This window comes from Tigriopus californicus, chromosome 10 (assembly GCF_007210705.1).
Source record: "Tigriopus californicus strain San Diego chromosome 10, Tcal_SD_v2.1, whole genome shotgun sequence".
NCBI classification, from domain to species: domain Eukaryota; kingdom Metazoa; phylum Arthropoda; class Copepoda; order Harpacticoida; family Harpacticidae; genus Tigriopus; species Tigriopus californicus.
This window is the reverse complement of record NC_081449.1, coordinates 12,243,712-12,261,817: the sequence shown is the minus strand read 5'-3', so window position 1 is coordinate 12,261,817 and position 18,106 is coordinate 12,243,712. Positions and strand designations below refer to the sequence as shown.

The 18,106-nt window shown below is 48.6% G+C and overlaps 4 protein-coding genes across 5 annotated transcripts; 2 read left to right on the top strand and 2 right to left on the bottom strand.

Moving 5' to 3' along the window:
• Nucleotides 1-5,064: 5,064 nt before the first annotated feature.
• LOC131889376 (T-complex protein 1 subunit delta-like) lies at nucleotides 5,065-7,667 on the bottom strand. 2 transcript variants are annotated; one of them, XM_059238465.1, is made up of 5 exons: nucleotides 7,373-7,667; nucleotides 6,521-7,307; nucleotides 6,221-6,453; nucleotides 5,661-5,920; nucleotides 5,065-5,590 (listed from the first exon to the last, which is right to left on the bottom strand). In XM_059238465.1, the coding sequence occupies exons 2-5, from the start codon at nucleotides 7,280-7,282 to the stop codon at nucleotides 5,253-5,255; spliced, it is 1,593 nt and encodes a 530-aa protein (XP_059094448.1). In that variant the 5' UTR covers nucleotides 7,283-7,307; nucleotides 7,373-7,667; the 3' UTR covers nucleotides 5,065-5,252. The 2 variants fall into 2 exon arrangements, with proteins under 2 accessions (XP_059094448.1, XP_059094447.1); XM_059238464.1 differs by having other exon boundaries at nucleotides 6,521-7,314; nucleotides 7,373-7,616.
• Nucleotides 7,668-8,044: 377 nt separating this feature from the next.
• LOC131887599 (uncharacterized) lies at nucleotides 8,045-18,106 on the top strand. Its single transcript, XM_059236226.1, has 5 exons — nucleotides 8,045-8,068; nucleotides 9,261-10,378; nucleotides 13,615-13,698; nucleotides 13,773-16,132; nucleotides 16,199-18,106. The coding sequence occupies exons 2-5, from the start codon at nucleotides 9,271-9,273 to the stop codon at nucleotides 18,008-18,010; spliced, it is 5,364 nt and encodes a 1,787-aa protein (XP_059092209.1). The 5' UTR covers nucleotides 8,045-8,068; nucleotides 9,261-9,270; the 3' UTR covers nucleotides 18,011-18,106.
• On the top strand, nucleotides 8,093-9,254 carry LOC131889378 (coiled-coil domain-containing protein 134-like). Its single transcript, XM_059238467.1, has 2 exons — nucleotides 8,093-8,371; nucleotides 8,446-9,254. Exon 2 carries the CDS (start codon nucleotides 8,464-8,466, stop codon nucleotides 9,127-9,129), a length of 666 nt encoding a protein of 221 aa, XP_059094450.1. The 5' UTR covers nucleotides 8,093-8,371; nucleotides 8,446-8,463; the 3' UTR covers nucleotides 9,130-9,254.
• LOC131889377 (translin-like) lies at nucleotides 11,955-13,061 on the bottom strand. The gene has a single exon (XM_059238466.1). It carries the CDS (start codon nucleotides 12,909-12,911, stop codon nucleotides 12,138-12,140), a length of 774 nt encoding a protein of 257 aa, XP_059094449.1. The 5' UTR covers nucleotides 12,912-13,061; the 3' UTR covers nucleotides 11,955-12,137.

Sequence of the window (18,106 nt, the reverse complement as noted above, 5' to 3'; positions counted from 1 at the left end):
TTCTTTTGTGAAATCCGGCCAGCGGAAGGCCGTCCAGAACTTCCGTCGTCCTCGGGCATCATGGACCCCCACGGCTCCCTTCATTCGGATGGCTCGCCTCCCGGTTTCAATATGCTCAGCTTCCAGCCCGTGCCTTTGAACCCGCCTCAACCGTATCATGAACCGCACCCGTCGCCGCACGGACCGGGCTTCTTCCATCCCTCACCCGTTGCTCCTTCCGTCTCTACCGCGGGTGGACCGCCGTTTTTCGGCGGCGACTTGACCCGTTTTCCCTCCGTGCCGCATCCGGCCATGCCCGCTTTACCCAGTGTGCCGTTGCCACCGGTCACGCCCAAAGTGTCTCCGGCCGTTAATAAGAAAGCCAAGGCGCCTCGCAAGCGCAAATCGGCTCAAGCCAAACGCGAAGCATCGGCCAAAAACGCGGCTGGACCGGATTTAAATGAAGCCTTGAAGGGGTCTGCACCGATGGGACTCACCCCACCTCCCGCCAATAACGCGGAGACGTTGGACAAGGCTCACACGCCCACGCAGAACAAGGAGCAACAGATGCGGGAGTTTGTGATGCGGCTTTTGGGCTGTCAGAGTGACGAATTCCAGGACGCCGAATTTGCCGAGCGAGCCCTCTTGAACCTGACCCGAAAAGTGTTTCAAACCGATGGGCTACCCGAGCAATGGGCGCAGGTCGTGCGTAACCAGGCCTCAGATTCCACATGCGTGAGCGTTGGTCGCCCTAAAGACGGCCGTATGACCGTACAGAAGCCCGGCAACGGAGGCACCAAGAAAGTGTTTCCGCAAATCATTTTGTGCCAGACCTTCCGTTGGCCCAACATTGTCTTTCATAACGACATCAAGTCCACGGTTCAGTGTCAGTATCCAGCCCTGATTAAACCCCCCGAGGAGGCGGCTATGACCGACACCATTTGTATCAATCCATATCATTACGAGTTGACCAGTGAGTGCATTGCCCGATTCAATAAAGCTGCCCGAGCTGCTCAACGCAAATCCAGTCTCAAGAAGTCCAGCTCGGCCGTGAAAAAAGTGAGCAAAAAAGCCCCACCCGCTGTTATTTCGGCCGGCCCGAGTGCACCGATTGTACCTACTGAGCCCAAAAGTCGGGTTGAGCCCAAAGCTTTTGATGCCCAGGGTGTGGATTATGTTAAATATTGGCAAGATCATTCCGTAGCCGGCGAGAAGGCTGGTTTCCAAAAGTTCAATCGAACTGACTTATTGAAGGAGATCAAGTTCTTGCGCATCGACCGGGATAGTCTCAAAGGCAAAAGTCAGGAATGGGAGCCGGAATTTATTGAAGGCCTGAAGATTCTCGACGAACTCAACCCCATCCTTAGTGGAGATTATCTCAACCATATCAAGCCAAAGCCTGTAGTCAAAGATGTCAAAGCTAACCACGTGCAAGTATCCTCGCCTCCTTTGGGACTGCCCCTTCTGCCTCCTCCCGCGGCGCCTGTTGCTCCTGCCACCAAAAGTAAACCCAAATCCACAACGGGACGGAAACCAAAGAACAAATCGGCCAAAACTACCTCAACGGCCAAGCAAAAGATAGCGGAAACACCCAAACCAGAGCCACAATCGGCGCCTCTTCCATCCAGCAATGACGCTAGGCTACTACCCACACCCCAGCTGGAGGATTCCACCATCCAAGATCTCTTAAATGACATCCAAGGTAGCTTCGAGAGACAATTCGACGACGAATTTGAAAATATTTCAAATGAGGTGTTGGGGGCCAATGGTGCTGACGACGATTCTGCTGTGGGCAACTTCTCCATGGACACTTCAGCATTCCCAGGTTATTCCTCCCAATCATCGTCCAACCCTCACAGTGTCACACCCTCGTCTAGATCCCGCTCGTCGAATTCGGCGGACTCTAACCCATTCGATAGTCAGTCGCACATGGGCATACCTATGATGCGCTCCCCGCCCGCAGAAGCCCCCTGCATAGTGGATGCATGGTCCATGCCCAACTCGAGTGGCTCAAGTACCAACGGCTCAACCACCTACCTTGGCCCCAACCCGAGGGAATTTAATGGTGGCTCTATGTTCCAACCTCCCACATCCGGGTCCATGATGCCCATGCAGATGCCTCATCCACATCACGTCCAGACCATGCCCCAACCTGGCGCCCATCCCATGCAGCACCAGCAGCACCAGCAGCACCAACATCCGCCAATGCATCACACGACCAATAGTCACATGTCGGGCATGCATCATGCTGCCACCTCAGGGGACCTTCAGCATCACGCCACACCTCAAAATGGACCCATGATGTATGGTGGTGGCTATCAAATGCAACAACAACAACAACAACAACAGCAGCAGCAGCAGCAGCAAATGCATCCAAACCAAGCCTATGGTCAGAACTATGGCGGATACGCCCATCATCCGGATCATTCTACTATGTCGCATCTTACTCAACATCAGCATCCACATGCACATCCACACGTACCCGCTTACCCGGAGATGTAAGGGTGTGACTCGCCATAAATGCCTCCCTCTCCTTCTCCTCTGGCATGTCGTTAAGGATCTAGTCCTGAAGCCAATTTCACGATTCCAAACCCGCTATAGTATTAGCTGGACTTCCTCCATGCCTCACCCCGTTGTTGATGTTCTTGTTTGCCTCTGGTGCCTTGGGAGTTGAGGCTCTCGCTTGGCAGGATGGCAATGGACCATCCCACTCAAATTTTGTTAATACTTGACAATAAACCAAATCCAATCACAATAATTCTTTTCATGCTTCGGAGGAAGTGTCCTCTGCTTCATCTAGGTGCGGGCAAACTAGTACAAACAAACGCAGAAACGCGTGAATATGCTTTAAGATGCCAGTCTATATCAAGAGATTATTAAATGAACAATGTATTGCCCAAGAACTGTGACACAATGAATAAGCCATCAACTCTTATACAAAATAATACTACGAAAAATGTCCAAATTTGAAAACAACACTTTTTTTATCAGTACAATTTAATGGGAAAATATGCTGATGAAAAGTATGCAATATGTTCTTGTATTTCTCCGTTTGTTTATCCAGAACGAGAGGAGGGAGAGGAGGAGGAAAAGGACTATTGATCTGCGTAATGGTAGAAATGGTCCGTTTCGATCAAGACAAGCTTTCTAGTTTGCTTGTAAATCTTGTGATATCGGACTAGTTTCAAAATACAGAATGATCAATCGTAAGTTTGACCTTGAGATGGAGAAGCCCAACGCTCTCCACCCTGTACCCCAAAAAAGGGGTCATACATCCCCTGAAATACGGGTTTTCCTTCATAATTTGTAGTGTTGATCAAGAGGGTTTAATTTTTAAATGATTTCTTAAACGCTGCACATGTCAACGCTTACTTCATTCATTGAGAGGCTTATAAACTTCGATCGATCTAGCTAACGGTAGAAGTCACTAAAAATGGCCTGATTTGAAAAGGCAACACAACTATCTTCTTTACTTTTATCAATGAAGTGAACAAGTGCTCACTGCCGTTGATTTAGTCCATTTTCTGCAGTCACACTTGAGAATCTCTTAGACCAAGAAAGTTCAACCGGTTTCGAGGATCAATCCCTTTCTTCCAGGCAGAGTCTCCATATTTGGAGCTTTTGTGTCAATTGTGCGCTTTTTGCTTTGAATTGTGAATACCACTTTGGGCCTTTTCTGAGAATTCATGTGCTTTAAACAACCCAGCTCTCTATAGGAAATCAAATTGTTGGCATATCAAGCTCAAATGCATTTCAGTTTTTGACGATCAAAAATTGATAGAGAACCTAAGCTTTTTAAATGTGGAAAAATTTTCAAGCACCCGGCTCTAGCATGCTAGCAGTTAACCAAATGGGTGTGATTTCATTTTCATGTAACTAAGCAACAATTTCAAAAAAAAGAATCACGTTAATCTCGTGTTTTCTACAGTTCATCTGGCGCTTTTTCTCCCATACATCTGGAGGCACTTCAACATAAAATAGGCAAAAAGGAGGAAAGTATTGTCTTCATATCCGTATCCGGTGCATCCATACCGAAAAAAATCGGCCAAGGATGTCCTCTGAAGCCTTTACGTATGGAGCTCATGATACACTGAGCCTGTATTCACAGCCTTTACTTTTGCCCAATGATTCCGGCTTTGCGGGCAGTCATCCTGAAGGGAGTGGTCATGTCGGGGGAGGATCTCATATGATGGGCGGAGGCTTCGCCATGATGCCGATGCCTGGAGGCGATTCCTGTCCGTCATCCGGATCTCAAGTGGTGCCCAATCCGCTCACCAGCTCGCGACTGGCGATTCCTCCACCCAGCTCGATTAGTTTTGACCTGGGCGTCCCGCACGACATAAATGGACGGGTTCAAAACTCCCGCAAACGTTTGCACACGTCTAGACAGAGACCCGTTTTGGCCGGCATTGGCCGAAACTTGAGGCAGTATCCGGAGGAGGAGTGGTTGAAACAGGTGGAGGAGGAATTGCAGGAATTGAAGATCAAAATGGGTCACGTGCAATCTTCTTTGGAAATTTTGCCCCAAATGGTCCATCAAAATATGCAAGAGTCCCTTCAACGGACAGTGAACCAGATGAATGGTCAATGTAGCGGGTTGTCGTCCCAAATAGAAACCAGCAAGGATGTAATGGGAAACGGCTTTAAGGAGTTGGAGCAATCCATCAAGTCGTTGATTCATGCCCAGAACATGGAGAGCCAGTCTCAGATCCAGAAGTTGGCACATCTGAATGATCATGGCCGACATAATTTGGATCATTATATGGGACGGATCCAAGGTCAATATCGAAATCTCGAGGTGTTGTTAGGGAACGTCCAGGAGACCTTGATTATTGCGGAACAAACCAGAAAATTAGCGGCGGGTCCGGATTTCGAGCATCAGGAGAGGCTTTTATCCCCTATTGGTAAGCCGTTGATGTCTTCTAGTCCGAGATACCGGGATCCAATTCCGACGTTGGACCCGGATTCCACTCGTTTGGGCTTCACTCAAAGTTCAACGCGCGCTCGGCGAACATTGTTATAATTCAATAATTTCCCAATTAATAAGTATTGCCCATTTGGAGAATCAAATTAAAAGTGACGCAATGGGAGTACAACGTTATGTTATATTTGTTAGAAAATGAGAAAGCATAGAACACACGGCGCAGAGAATCATCTGGGATTAGAGGGAAATCGTGAGTATGCAAGCTCGGTGGACCAGATCTTTTTATTCTTTCCTCCTTGTCATCAGTGGCGAAGATCCTATTACGTGTGGTTGGGAAAGGTCCGAAGAATTAGGAGACAGTATTGACGATGTCATCAATCTTAAGAATCGATCGGACGGTCTCGGAGGCCAGATTGATGGCACTCGTGGACACCAAAAGGGGCTGAACCACGTTCTCGTCGAGAATGTTGGTAATGGCGCCCTTGCGGACATTGATCCCACTCATGGTTTCGCCTAAAGCATGCCGGTTCCTCAATTCAGTCACAGTCGCAATGGGGTTCAAGCCGGCGTTTTCAGCCAATGTGTACGGAACGACCTCCAATGCCTCGGCATAAGCCTTGAAACAATAGGAGTCGGCGCCGATCAAGGTGTTGGCATAGTCCGTCAGCTTCAAGTACAATTCCGTTTCTGCTAAGTTGAGGTGAAAAAGTAACAATGGTGAATTCAGTGCTAACTTTCTTCCGAATGCAAGACTTACCGGGTGCTCCACCCCCAGCGATCAGGAACTTCTTCTTCACGAGACATCGGATGACACACAGAGCGTCGTGGAGAGATCGATCCGCTTCCTCAAGCACGAGTTTATTGGATCCGCGCATGATCACACTCACGGTGCGACCTTGGTGGGCAATGCCGGTCACTTTGACGAACTTGCTGGGACCACTCATTTGTTCCTCGACTAAGTCGGCAGCCACCAAATTTTCCGCGGTGAAGTGGTCCAAACTTGCGATAGGGCGGCAACTGTCGGAGAATGACAAGAAATCAAATGAGTGAATCGCCCTTGAATTGGCCATTGTGGGGACGTTTAGGCTAGCTTTGGCAGGTTCGTTCGTTTGCTGGTACCAGTGCCAGTGATGCAAATATGGGGCTTCAAATACCTTTTTGAGTGGCTGACCTTACTTTCATTGTACTATGATGAGGAAAGGTCGGCTTCATTAGAACTAGTTTGAAGTGCCAAATTTGCATCACTGGCAGGCAAGCTTGTTGTTGGCAAGCATTTTGACTTGTCTAAATGTCCGAATGGACCCCTGAATGTCTTACCCCAAGGTCTTGCAAACGTAATCAATATCCTCTCGCTCAATGTCCTTCACGACCATGATTTTCATCTTGTCAAAAAAATGAACGGCCAAGTCGGAGAGGGCATCTCTGAGGATGGACTTCTGAATGAGCAACACGTTGCAACCGGCCTTCTTGATCTGTTTCACGATATTCAAGATGTAGGCACGTTCCTCGCGCAAGACCCGGTCCATGGCCGCATAATCCGACACAATCACCTAAAAACACCCATCTCAGTTATCACTGGCGGCTCTCCCGAACAAAATTCATCCCACGATTGATTACCTGGTTGTCCATATCGGTCTTTGGGGGAGACACCTGGAATTGAATCAGCCCAATCTTGGCCTTCTCCACCTTCTTGACGTTACCCGAGGCCTTTTCATTCAGAACGAGCCCTTCAACTAACTCGGTATCATCCACGGTGCCGCCCAACTTTTTGATCACCTTGATGTCATTCAGGTCGACATTGTTGGCCTGATTCGGGTTGATCACCTTCAACACCGCGTCCACGGCAATGGGTGACAATTCCGAACTGTGTTGAGACACCACCTTGGAGTTCAAACTCGTGTTGGCAGCTTGCATCAACTTCTCACGGTCCGACAGGTCCACGGGCACGGCCATCTCCGTCAAAATCTCGACCGATTTGACGGCCGCCTTCTGGAAGGCCTCGGAAATCGTGGTAGGATGGATGCCTTTCTTGAGCAACTTCTCGGCCGCTTCCAACAAACTGCCGGCCATGACCACCACGGAGGTGGTCCCATCGCCCGCCTCCACATCCTGAGCTTTGCTCAGATTGACCAGCATCTTAGCCGAAGGATGCATGACCTTCATTTGTTCCAGGATAGTGGCACCGTCATTGGTGATAGTCACGTCGCCCTTGGGACCTTGGATCATTTTGTCCATTCCCCGTGGGCCCAGAGAGGTTCGGACCGCATCAGCCAAGGCTTTACCCGCTCGGATGTTGGAGCTGCGGATCTCGATGGGCTTCTGGTTCTTGGAGCTCATCAAACCCGAAGGCCGGTTGCCGGATTGTTTAGGGACGCCCATCTTGACGAACGACGAGAGGCAAAATCTGCGCTCTGTTGAAAGCACAAAGTAAAACTCGAAGGACTCCCTTGGGATGGAAAACGGACTTACGATTAGGATTGAGGGATGCGGGTGAGGCGGTTAAGGGGAAGATTGCCTTGGACAGATGATGAATGACTCACGCCTTGCCTTGAGCTTCTTTTGGTCAAGTCCAATACGAAGAGATGCGGACTTTGCTGTTTGAGAATTGATGAGCCGAGACTCGAGAGTGGGAATAAGGTCAAAAAGTGAGTCAGATATGACCTCGCCCGAGGAGAACTGCGGGTTGACAAGTTGTCTATCAGCTATCAAGGCTATTCAGCATCCATGTAATATCGAATTAAATTTGTATTGGAAAAGGGGCATTATTATCGTTCAATTTTTCGAGTCCTAAGGTATCCTCATGGCCAATTGGCAACACTGGCCACAATTTCATGTGGGCTTCTTTTGTCCATGCGGAATCCGATGGAAACACACCCGGCTCTGAAAAGAGGAAGATTCCAGAAACAAACGGAGAAAGCTGGAGACCATGCTAAAACTATTTGTAGATCAGAAGGGCTCATCAACCATCTCAGCATTAAACTAGCATAGTTTTGGGATAAAGGGAAGAAAAACGGAAGAAAGCATCGTTGATCGCTTCTAAAGAAAGTCAATTTCATTTTATTTTTAGTCAGGCTCTCGGCCCAACCTTTCATGCCATCATTGTTGTGTCTCTCAAACGCAAATCCATAGTTCGCATCCTTTTGGGAATGGCATCAACCTCAAACTGTAAGCCTTCTTCTTTTATGCTCTTTTCACACTGGGTATGATCAATGCCCCTTTCTGCTTTCGGTACCCATTGTTACTGAGGCCTCAGAGTGGTTCCTCATGGTGACCTCATTTTTCGACGGTCCTCAATCCATTTCATCTCCTCAAACAAAACAAACCCAATCCCTGGGATCACGTGGAGCCGTGGACGTAAGCCTGTCTGACTGCTATTCGCCCGCAGAGGAATCCGTGCCCCTCATCTCATGCCATTGGTGAATTGGTGAGCCGGTCCGATTGAACTGCACTTTCCCAGCCCTTCTTCAGGTAACTTCTTGTGCCTTCCGGTTCAATTGGTGCCCTTTTCATCCACCTTTTCATCCACCGAACGAACGTACCAGGGTCCGTCCCCGACTACGATGCGCCACCTGGGACCGCTCTGGTATTATTGGATGGGCCTGAGTTGCGTCCAATGGATGGGTGTGGGGTCCTCGTCGGATAGCGCGGGCGGCGTGACGGATCAGGAGGTGTTTCGTCATTTGTTCACCCAGAAACGCCTGGAGCATCACATGGCCATCGGGCGATTAGTGACGTTGGAGGCGGAAAAACGCCAACAGCTCTTGAACGGCATGATGGACAAGTTCTTTTCGGTCATGGCCACGGGCAAAGCCTTGTTGGAGAGTGCCGGCATCGGGATTGGACCTTTGACGGCCTTTCCTCAAGCTGAGGAGCAGAAAAACGGATTGGCCTTGGTCATGGAGAACACTTGCTTCTTGAGCGATATCTTATTGCGCTTTCCGGATTATCTCCACGCCCAATTGAAGCATCAACCCGGATGGGCCTTGGATTACAAATGGGGCCTGAGTTTCGCGGCGCAGAGTGGTGATCTGATCGATGAGAAAACCCGGGAGCTCATTCACTTGGCCTGTCAAGAGATGGGCGTGGGCGAGCCCGATCCGGATTACGTGAATCCCTACAAGGCTGTCCGCCCCAAGGTTAAACGCTTTGAAGACCCACCCGTTATCCCCAAGAAGCCCAGAAAGAAGCTACGCAAAGGGCCCCAATTGTCACGCTCCGAGTTGTGACTCGGATTCGCCCGTATGATTGTCATAAACTCTCACCCAATAAACTCCAAACCACCGTGTGATATACTAGCACTCACTGCATTCCCCCCGTTACCGTTTAACGCTCATACGTTGTTTAAATATCATTCCAGATCCTCGAACATGGCGCGAAACGGCCACCGGCAATCTGATCCGACCTTCCCCACCCATGGGACCCAGCGGAAAGGAATGGGGACGAAGAAAATGATCCAGAAAAGTGCCACTCTCGCGGCGGAACAGAGTGTCTCAAAAAAGAGTGTTCCAAAACAGAATGTCTCGAAAAAGAGTGATCCTAAAGAGAATATCCCCAAAGTAGCGGCTCCGCCAGCTACCGTTGACGAAACCCAAGTTGCAGACCCGTCGATCGAGGTGATCCAGAAGGAAAGTGCGCCAACAAAGAAGAAGAACGGCTTTTCCACGGACCGAGGTGTGGTCTATATTCACTCATTGCCCCATGGGTTTTACGAGAAGCAGTTGTACAAGTACATGAAGCAGTTCGGCTCGGTTACGCGCATCAAATTGGTACGCAGTCCGAAGACGGGTGGCAGTTGCGGTTTCGCCTTCGTCGAGTTCAAGTATGATGAGGTGGCACGCATCGTGGCCGAGACCATGAACAACTATCTCATGTTCGATCGGTTGGTCAAATGTGAAGTCCTTGATCCCAAAAAGGTGAAGCCCATTATGTTCTTTAACCGCGTCAAACCAGACAAACCCCCAGGATTGATTGCTCGTCGCAAGGACAAAAAGGTCATGAATCAACTCCGGACCGAAGAACAGAACAACCGCCGACTGAAGAAGCAGTTGGGTAAGTTAGACAAGGTTCAAAAGCGATTGGCGGAATTGGGCGTGACCAGCCAAATGAGCTTTGAAAAGGCCTCGAAGAAGTTGAAGGGTCTGAGTCACACCCCCATCATGGCCGTAGATCAGGAAGAGCATGAAGTGTCTATGAAGACGCCGCCGAATGTGAAGAAGGTCCGCAGTCGTGGCAATAGTGCGGCTGCGACGCCCAATTCCGGACGGAACACGCCCAAAGGTGTCCTATCCAATCTGCCCAAGGACAAGAAAAACCTCATGCTGGCCAAACTGACGGCCAAGTTGGAGGAAGGAAAACCCAAGGCCACACCGAGTCCGGGGCTCAAAGGCAACAAGAAAGTCGTGGGCGCGTTGACTGCTACGAATGTGGCTAAACATGGAATGACCATCAAGCGAAATACCCCCAGAACTAAGAAATAAACGGTGGATTTTTTTTGCAATGAAATTTTGAGGTTGGATTTATTTTAAAGGTCCAATACATCCATCGATTGTATTGGGTAGAAAAGGAGAGGTAAAACAGCCTGGATGATTATATGCAATAGTTTTATGTTTTATATGAAAACAAACTGGCCTGTGTCATTTACTTTTGAAACTAACTCAATCGTTTCTTCTTCTCTTCTTTCTCGGGCTCCTTCATTGTTTAATTTGCTTCCCTCTAATATTCGTAAGGAATACGTAGGCCTTGTTGATCCAGTTGCATCTTTCAAGTTAGACTTGGACAAACTTTTAGATAGCATTCCAGATCAACCCTACATTCAAAGACTAGTTCGGTCTACCGACTCAAATTCGTTGGTGGACCAAATATCATATAAAGATTGAAAGGTAATAAATGGACGAGTTATAACCTTTCAATTTAATAGCACTGGGGATTACATTCCTTGTAGCGGTTAGAAAAGCCCGTGAATAACAAAACCCAAAAACAACAACATTGTATTTAACAAATGCAATTTCACACGGACAAACGTTCTCGTGTGCAATAAGTTGCACTTCAATTACGTTTTTAGTTATATTTGTCCGGCTACAAAGGAAATTCTTATTTATATGACGTGTCACTATCGTGAAAAGGAAAATAGTCTAGTTCGGCTTTGGAAGTGCAGGTATTGAATCCACTGGATTTCAACATCTGGGGGCATGTGGAGACCAAGGCCTCGGCCATCATCCACAACAGTGTGGGCAAGCCAAAGGCGCCATTTGGTGAGGTCTGGATCGCCATGGCCATCGGGTACATATAGAAGACACTCGCCGCCTTTGTCTTGAGACTCACGCTCTGAAAGGTCGTCAAAGGCAGTATACTCTCCAACTTTTTGGAGACCTTATAGCTGGAGTATACCGTGCTACTAGTAGCAACATTATTTCCTGGAAAGTTGTTTATCCCTACCTTAAAAAGTTGGATCCGATGCACAGGTCTAGTACGAGTGCCCAGAGGCCTGTTTTTTAAAGCTCTTACCTCGCAAATAGGTGCTTGGACGTTAACGTGGATCAAAATACACTCGCCAAAGTAGCGAGCGGATGCTCAATCTGGGTAACGTCCAAGCCCTAACCAGACGAGACGTACGAGTGTTTAAAAAAACTCGCCGCTGGAGTCTTTTGCTCGAATTTGGTGAAATTGTCTGGACCCGTCGAAAAAAAATAAATCATATTTCTTAATTGAATTTCGTCAAAAAACTGGCTTTACTCCTTTAATAATTGACCATGGAAGAGAATGGCCGTTGAAAAGATATCGCATTAGTCTTCTTTAGTTTAATAAAAAGCAAGATGATTCTTTTTTTGGGAGTCAAATCTAGCAACATACTGGAGCCTTTCTCTGCATTCGAGTCTTTTGCCAGACTGGAAACACTCTCGCATCCTCGAGATTCGAGATCTGGAGCGTTGCTCAGTTCCTTAAGCTAGGCGTCACAAATTATGGAAACCTTTTGGTTCGTACTTTTGACGTGTCCTAGTTTTCTTTGAACAATCTTGATTGTATGAATTGAGAAATGAGCTTTTGCACACGGTCGAATTCCAACACATTTATTTTCTTTTTTTTTTCATATCCAAGTGGACTCAAAGAATCTGGTTCAACCAACGCTCGCTCGGCACATGATATCGGCTCATTCATAGAGTTAACGGGAATTATCACAGACAACAAACATGGCGGGTGTTTCGTCAGGGACGAAATGAAAGCCAAGCTATATCATCTAGCCATCCTGAGGCTTAACCGGGCCATCATCTCCCTCGGCGTTTGGCGTGCCTTGAGATGGATTGGGGCTCGTACCCTTGTCTTCCAATGCTCCAGTGGGCGGGGATTTGGTTAGGCCTCGAATGGACAAGTCATACACCACCTCCTCCACCTTTTTCATGTCGTATTTGAGAGAATCGAACTTCTTCCTCAGATTGTCATTTTTCAGATTCAACAGGCGGAATCCGGCCAGAAGAGTGCTTAGAAACTCGCAAATTTGCACCGGACGCTCAAAATCCTGATTGGTGACGCAATTCACGGCAAAACGGGCCAACTCGTTGCTGGTTTGGATGAGCCCACCCAAATAATCATCCACTTCCAAATAGAAGCCGTCGGCCCGGCTTTGACCGATCTGAAGCCAATCTTGAGCCGTAGCCGCACGGGTCAACAATTGGCCCTCTTTCAAGAAGTGGATCAACGAACACAAGTGGCACAACCGCATCAAAGTGTAATTAAACATCGCGTAATAGCGGTAGAATTGGCTAGCGGGCACGGAGGACGATAATTCGGCCAGGGCAGGACGGATCTGGTCCACCAGATGTCGCTCAGCTTGAGCCGTGATATCGGCGATTTTGGCAAATCCGGAGGGTTGGTGGACGTGCTGAAGCATGGCCGATGATTCTCGGGCCAGGGTTTCGATCACGCGGAGTTTGTCTCGCACTTTCTCCCGGACTTCGTGCTCGGCCTCGATGGACTCGGCGTAATCCCGGAATACCTCGCTGACGTTGGCCATGGTCTAGGGCGAGCTGTGGACTTGGTTCCAATTTTTCTTTCCAATTTACAACAGACCACGTGGTACATTAGACGTCAGCTGATGATTCACCCAGAAAGTAACCGGTTGACGAAACTTGCGTCCTGTTTCCGCCAGACTGACCCTGTACAAAACTTTGTCCGAGCAAAATAAGTGCAAGGTGGCCACTGCCGGGAGCTAAAACTGACTGACAAAAACGACCAACCGTTTGTGGAATGATTGGGCAAAGAAACTGTACAAAAATGAAACAGTAGAGAAGGTTGTTAGCTTTTCTGGTACCATTCTTTTAAAGAGTAAATGTGATTGACCTATTAGTAACAAACTAACAGATATATTAATTCTTCAATTCAAGTAGGCCTCCGTGCACCCTTGCTAAACCGCACTTTTATTAAGAGTAGATCGAGCTACCAAGTCAATGATCAAAGTCTCAAAAAGCGAATGAATTCTCAGGATAAATATCACATTCAGTTACGCATTCATTTTATTCATCCAGTGTGCAATCAAAGCCAGTTATAATTCGAGCACCCCCAAGTACCTGGCCAATTCAACATGCAAATCTGTTTGACCTACCCCTAGCTTCTGGAATGAGTTGTTGATCAACAAAGAAACAATCTCGATTTGAATTCGCGTCTAGTTTTCATGTCCCACATAACTGTCCGTGATTCGTGAACCCTCCTGGCTGTAGTCAACATCCATCCATCTTTGGATCCCGGTCATCTGGAGGAGGGGCCCTTGATGTCCGAGGATTCGGCGGATGACACCCAACCCGGTAAGAACGCCCCTTTTGTCACTTCGATGACACCTGGGTGGAATAAAAAAAACTCATTCCATCCCTCATTATAGCTTTCGAATCTCGATTTCGAGAGTTACAAATCGATACTCAAACCGAGTCCGCGGACGGGGAAGAGGAGGCAGCGCCTCGGACCGCCTCCGTTCGGCCCAAGGATGGCCATGGAACCCGCTTGAAGCTCAAAATTGACCCCCATGCCGGCCAAAATGACGAGGCGTCAGGCGGGATTTTGTTCAGCCCCGGCGGTTCTGAGGCCTACATGTTCACTCAGGCTGAACCCGAGGAGGAGAACCATGGGGCTCGACCCACGACTACGCCCCGAGAGATCCGAGATCCGTTCTTCATGGCTGGGCGAAGCAATCCACAATCGACCATCGTGGGTCAATCCGATGATGGGTTGGGTAGTCGGTTTCCGCCCATTTCAGGGAGTCGAGGAGGCGGGATGGGCCCGTCCAATATGATGCTGCAGGATCGATTGGATAGCTTGAAGCAAACCTTGGACCGGGAGCTCCGAGTAGATCAAATAGGCGGGTCTGTGTCAACGCAAAATTCAACGGCGGAATCGTCGCCCAGGCGATTTCCTCGATTACCTGCTGACCGAGATGAGTTTCTGCAAGATCCGGATAGCTGCAATTTTACCTCGAGTGAGGCCGGATTTCATACCGAGAACGAGAGTGCTCCGCTCACGCCCTATGGAGGCACGTTGAGCGCGAGCGAGCGCGCTTTCTCTCCATCGGTGGCCTCGGTGGTATCCATGACCAGTTCCACGGCCTCAGGGCAAAACACTGCTCGCCGGAACCTGGAATGGGACCCCGTGTTTGACATGGGCGTAGAGGGTTTGGAGAATATTCCCGGTCAACCCAACGCTGCTCACTCTTTGAGTGAATTGGAGCGATTGGCTATAGGCAACTATTCAGACTTTTTGCGTGTCGAGCCCGAGGCTCGGTCGAGTAAAGTCAAAAGTGCAACCGCAACGGCTGCAGCAGCCAAACGAGCCTCAAGGAATAGCCGACAGCAAGCTGCTGCGATTGAAGAGGAGCTGCGGCAGGTACGACTCCACAAGTTTGCCGACAGCTTAATCCGTCAACGGGAACTACGTAAATTGGCCACGCGTCGTCGATCCACGTCTAGGGAGTCGCAATCCAAGCGAAGTGATCGGTCTTCTCCCCGGTCCTCCCCTTCTCGGGAGCAATCTTTGCCACCCAGAAGCTTGCCTCGAACTTCACCCATGAAGTCATCCTCTTTGAATGATCTGTGTTCGTTAGAATGTCCGGGAGGTCAGTTTGATCGTTCTCATCGATCGAACTCGGATGTATCCCAAAGCCGTTTGGCCAGGAAGATCTTGGGATCATCTGGGCCTTCTTCATGCAGTAGCTCGAGCACGGTGGTCCCAAGATCTCAAAGAGGCCAAGCCGAAACGCAACCTCGAGATTGTCTCCAACCCATCAATACGGACCCACAATCACTACCTTTGCATATTCAGGCCCTTTTCAAGCCTTCGGACGAACGCCAAGATTCCTGGGTTCAAAAACGCCTGATTCAGCAAGATGGAGGGGGATGGCTCCTTTCCATGGCCAGTAACCATTCGACCCAATACCAACCACCCTCAACAATCTCAAGTCAAAACCCTTCGAAACCCTCATCAAAACAACCTTCAATCCAACAAAGCCAAACCAGCTTGAACAGTCGTCAATCTGCGAGTCGTTCTTTCGAGACCGTGATCAATTTGGGACCCAAGCAGAAATTAGGAGCTTCTAAAGGTAAATGGACCACTCAAGATAATCTAAACTCGGACACACCCTCTATGGACACCGAGGACGAAGTGGAAGCTATTCGACGAGCCAATGCTCATGAAGAACTTGGACTTGAGCCCCCAATGGAATGCAATTCGTATCGTCAAGCTTGGTCTGAGCGAGCCTATGAGCAAAAGAAATCCCCCCGGGCTCATCGTTTGAGGCGTTCACTCGACCGCCAACAGTCTTCTCGTACAAGCTCGGTGGCTACTACCTCCGATGACGAACGACAACATGGGCCTTTTGACACAGATGCTCACCATCGACTTCATCCTCATCGTCGTCGAGGTTCGTCCCGATCTCGCCGTGTGATTGGCACTCAAACTGCTTCAAGCACGATGGAATCGGCACAGATTGATCGTGCCAAGAGCTTCGAGTATTTCCCGGGTGAATCATTTCCACTTCAAGAGAACTCGTCCAGCTATGAATATTTGCCCGGACATTTGGTACACGATCGACCTGGAACCGTGGCCAGCATTAGAGCGGATATTCAGCGACCGGACAATTTGAGTGTCTCGGGAGTGAATGCGCTTTCACAAACCGAAAGCAGTTTCTCCAGTGCAGGAGCAGAAGAGGATCATGATGAGCAAGATGTGGGACATTATCGATGCCACCCAAGGGTACCAGGAATACATGATATGAGGGATTGTAGCGACATGATTGATTTTTCTTTCCATTCTTTCCAGGACAATCCGGTTCATTTGAATCCCGGGATGGTGTTTCGTGGCTTGAATATACCTTTAATCGACTCGGATCTACAAGCCATTGCCGAAGAGCTCGAGTTCAAATCCAAGGAACTTTTTGACGCCCATATGCGAAAAACTCAACGGTTTTATCGACGGGTCAAAAAGTACATAGATTTTGTGTCCATACCAGCAGCCACGCCCCAAGATTCTCGAAAAAAACAAGAGATCCTGGATCGACTCCTCAAGATCATGTCAAATCAAGAGGCTCGTCTGCAAACGGACTCATCGTCTTTAAGCATTCCGGAAACCCCTATTCCAACTCCCAAAGCCATATCTCCACCTCCTACCAACCTCTCCTCAGACGAAGGCAGTGAAATCTTGCCTAGCGAGCCTCCAACTCGCAAAATCGAGACTCGAACGTCTCAAATGGCTTCTGTGACCAGATCAGTAATTTCTTCTGAGGACGCTTCTTCTCACAGCAATGCCACAATCTTGAAGGCTGAACCGACTAAAGCGTCCAAAGGGATTAATGACCTGGAAGTCGCCTTGGCTCAACGACAAAAGATAGACCAAATGAGGAAGCTCAGGAAAGAGATCAAGAAAATGGAGCGCCTAGAGCATGCCACCTTGAAAGACATGGTGCTCGGCAATCCAGCCATGCATGAAGTCATACAAATCACGGATCTCGAGGACACCAGTCTAGCTAGTAGTGATCAGACCAGCCTCATGTCAAGTACAGCTTCCACATTCGTGTCATCAAAGGAGAACAAGCAACCACATACGGTCCAATCCCAATCTGAAGATCAGAGAGATTCGAGAAAAATTCCCGCCCAGAGCAAGAAGGTCCTTCGAGCTTCCAAAACCAACATAAACACCTACGTGAAGCCCACCAAGACGAGCCAAGCGAAAGCAGTGAAGCATGTTGTGACTGAAGCAAAAAGTGTTGAGGTACGAACATCTGGACAACAAGCAGGAAATCTTTTGCAATCTGGACGGAGAAGTTCCTCCAAGAAATCCTTGAAGAACGACACGGGGCAAACCTATCATACTCTCCCACGAGAGAAGAGGCCCTCACCGCCAAAGAAAGTATCTAAAGGCGTTCAAACACCTACCAAATCAGCACCGGGTCCTCCCTCTCCCCCATTACTTGTTGTGCCCAAAGAACCCTTGGCGTATTATCTTCCGATGAGTCAAGGCAGTCCCATCAAAGTGGGTCGAAAAATACTCCACGATGGATTCGACGAGGATGTCGTGAACAACGAAAATCGCAGCATTTTGGCCAACTACATGGCCGGGCTCAACTCTGAAGCCATCGTGATCAATGGCACAAAGAAGAAGAGGCCAACCGGCTATGGGCATAAACCAGATCAATATAAGTATGATCGAGACGAGTTGCGTCTTCTTACGCTCCAAGATGCGCTATCCGTAAAACGCCCAGGGTTCCTTCAAAACGCTGAGAGACGCCGGACTCTCCTGAAGGAGATGCGAGAGCAACGGTTGACCTACGAAGCGCAGAAGCGGAAATGGTTCCAAGACCTGGACAATCTGCCCGTCAACGAAAGGCGATTTGCTCATCCGTGTTTCGAGCCCTTACGTGTGCGTCGGATCTTCAAATATCGGGAAATGATCAAATCCACACGAGAAAAGTACAAAAAATTACCTGAAGTCCGTGAGAAGGTACTTCAGAGGAAAAAGCGGAATTCTTTTCGAGGTCATCAGATCATGAGAGATTTGTACAAAAAGCGACTCCAACAAAATGTCCTCAAAGGACGTGTATCGTTGGAACATCACAAAAATGTTGTAGAGTTTTAAAAAAATCACCATCTAGGTCCAGGAAATCATTCAAAAAAAAAAAGGAAATGGAAAGTGTTTGCATGAGGTTGAATTTCCTCACTTAGTTTTTATTGA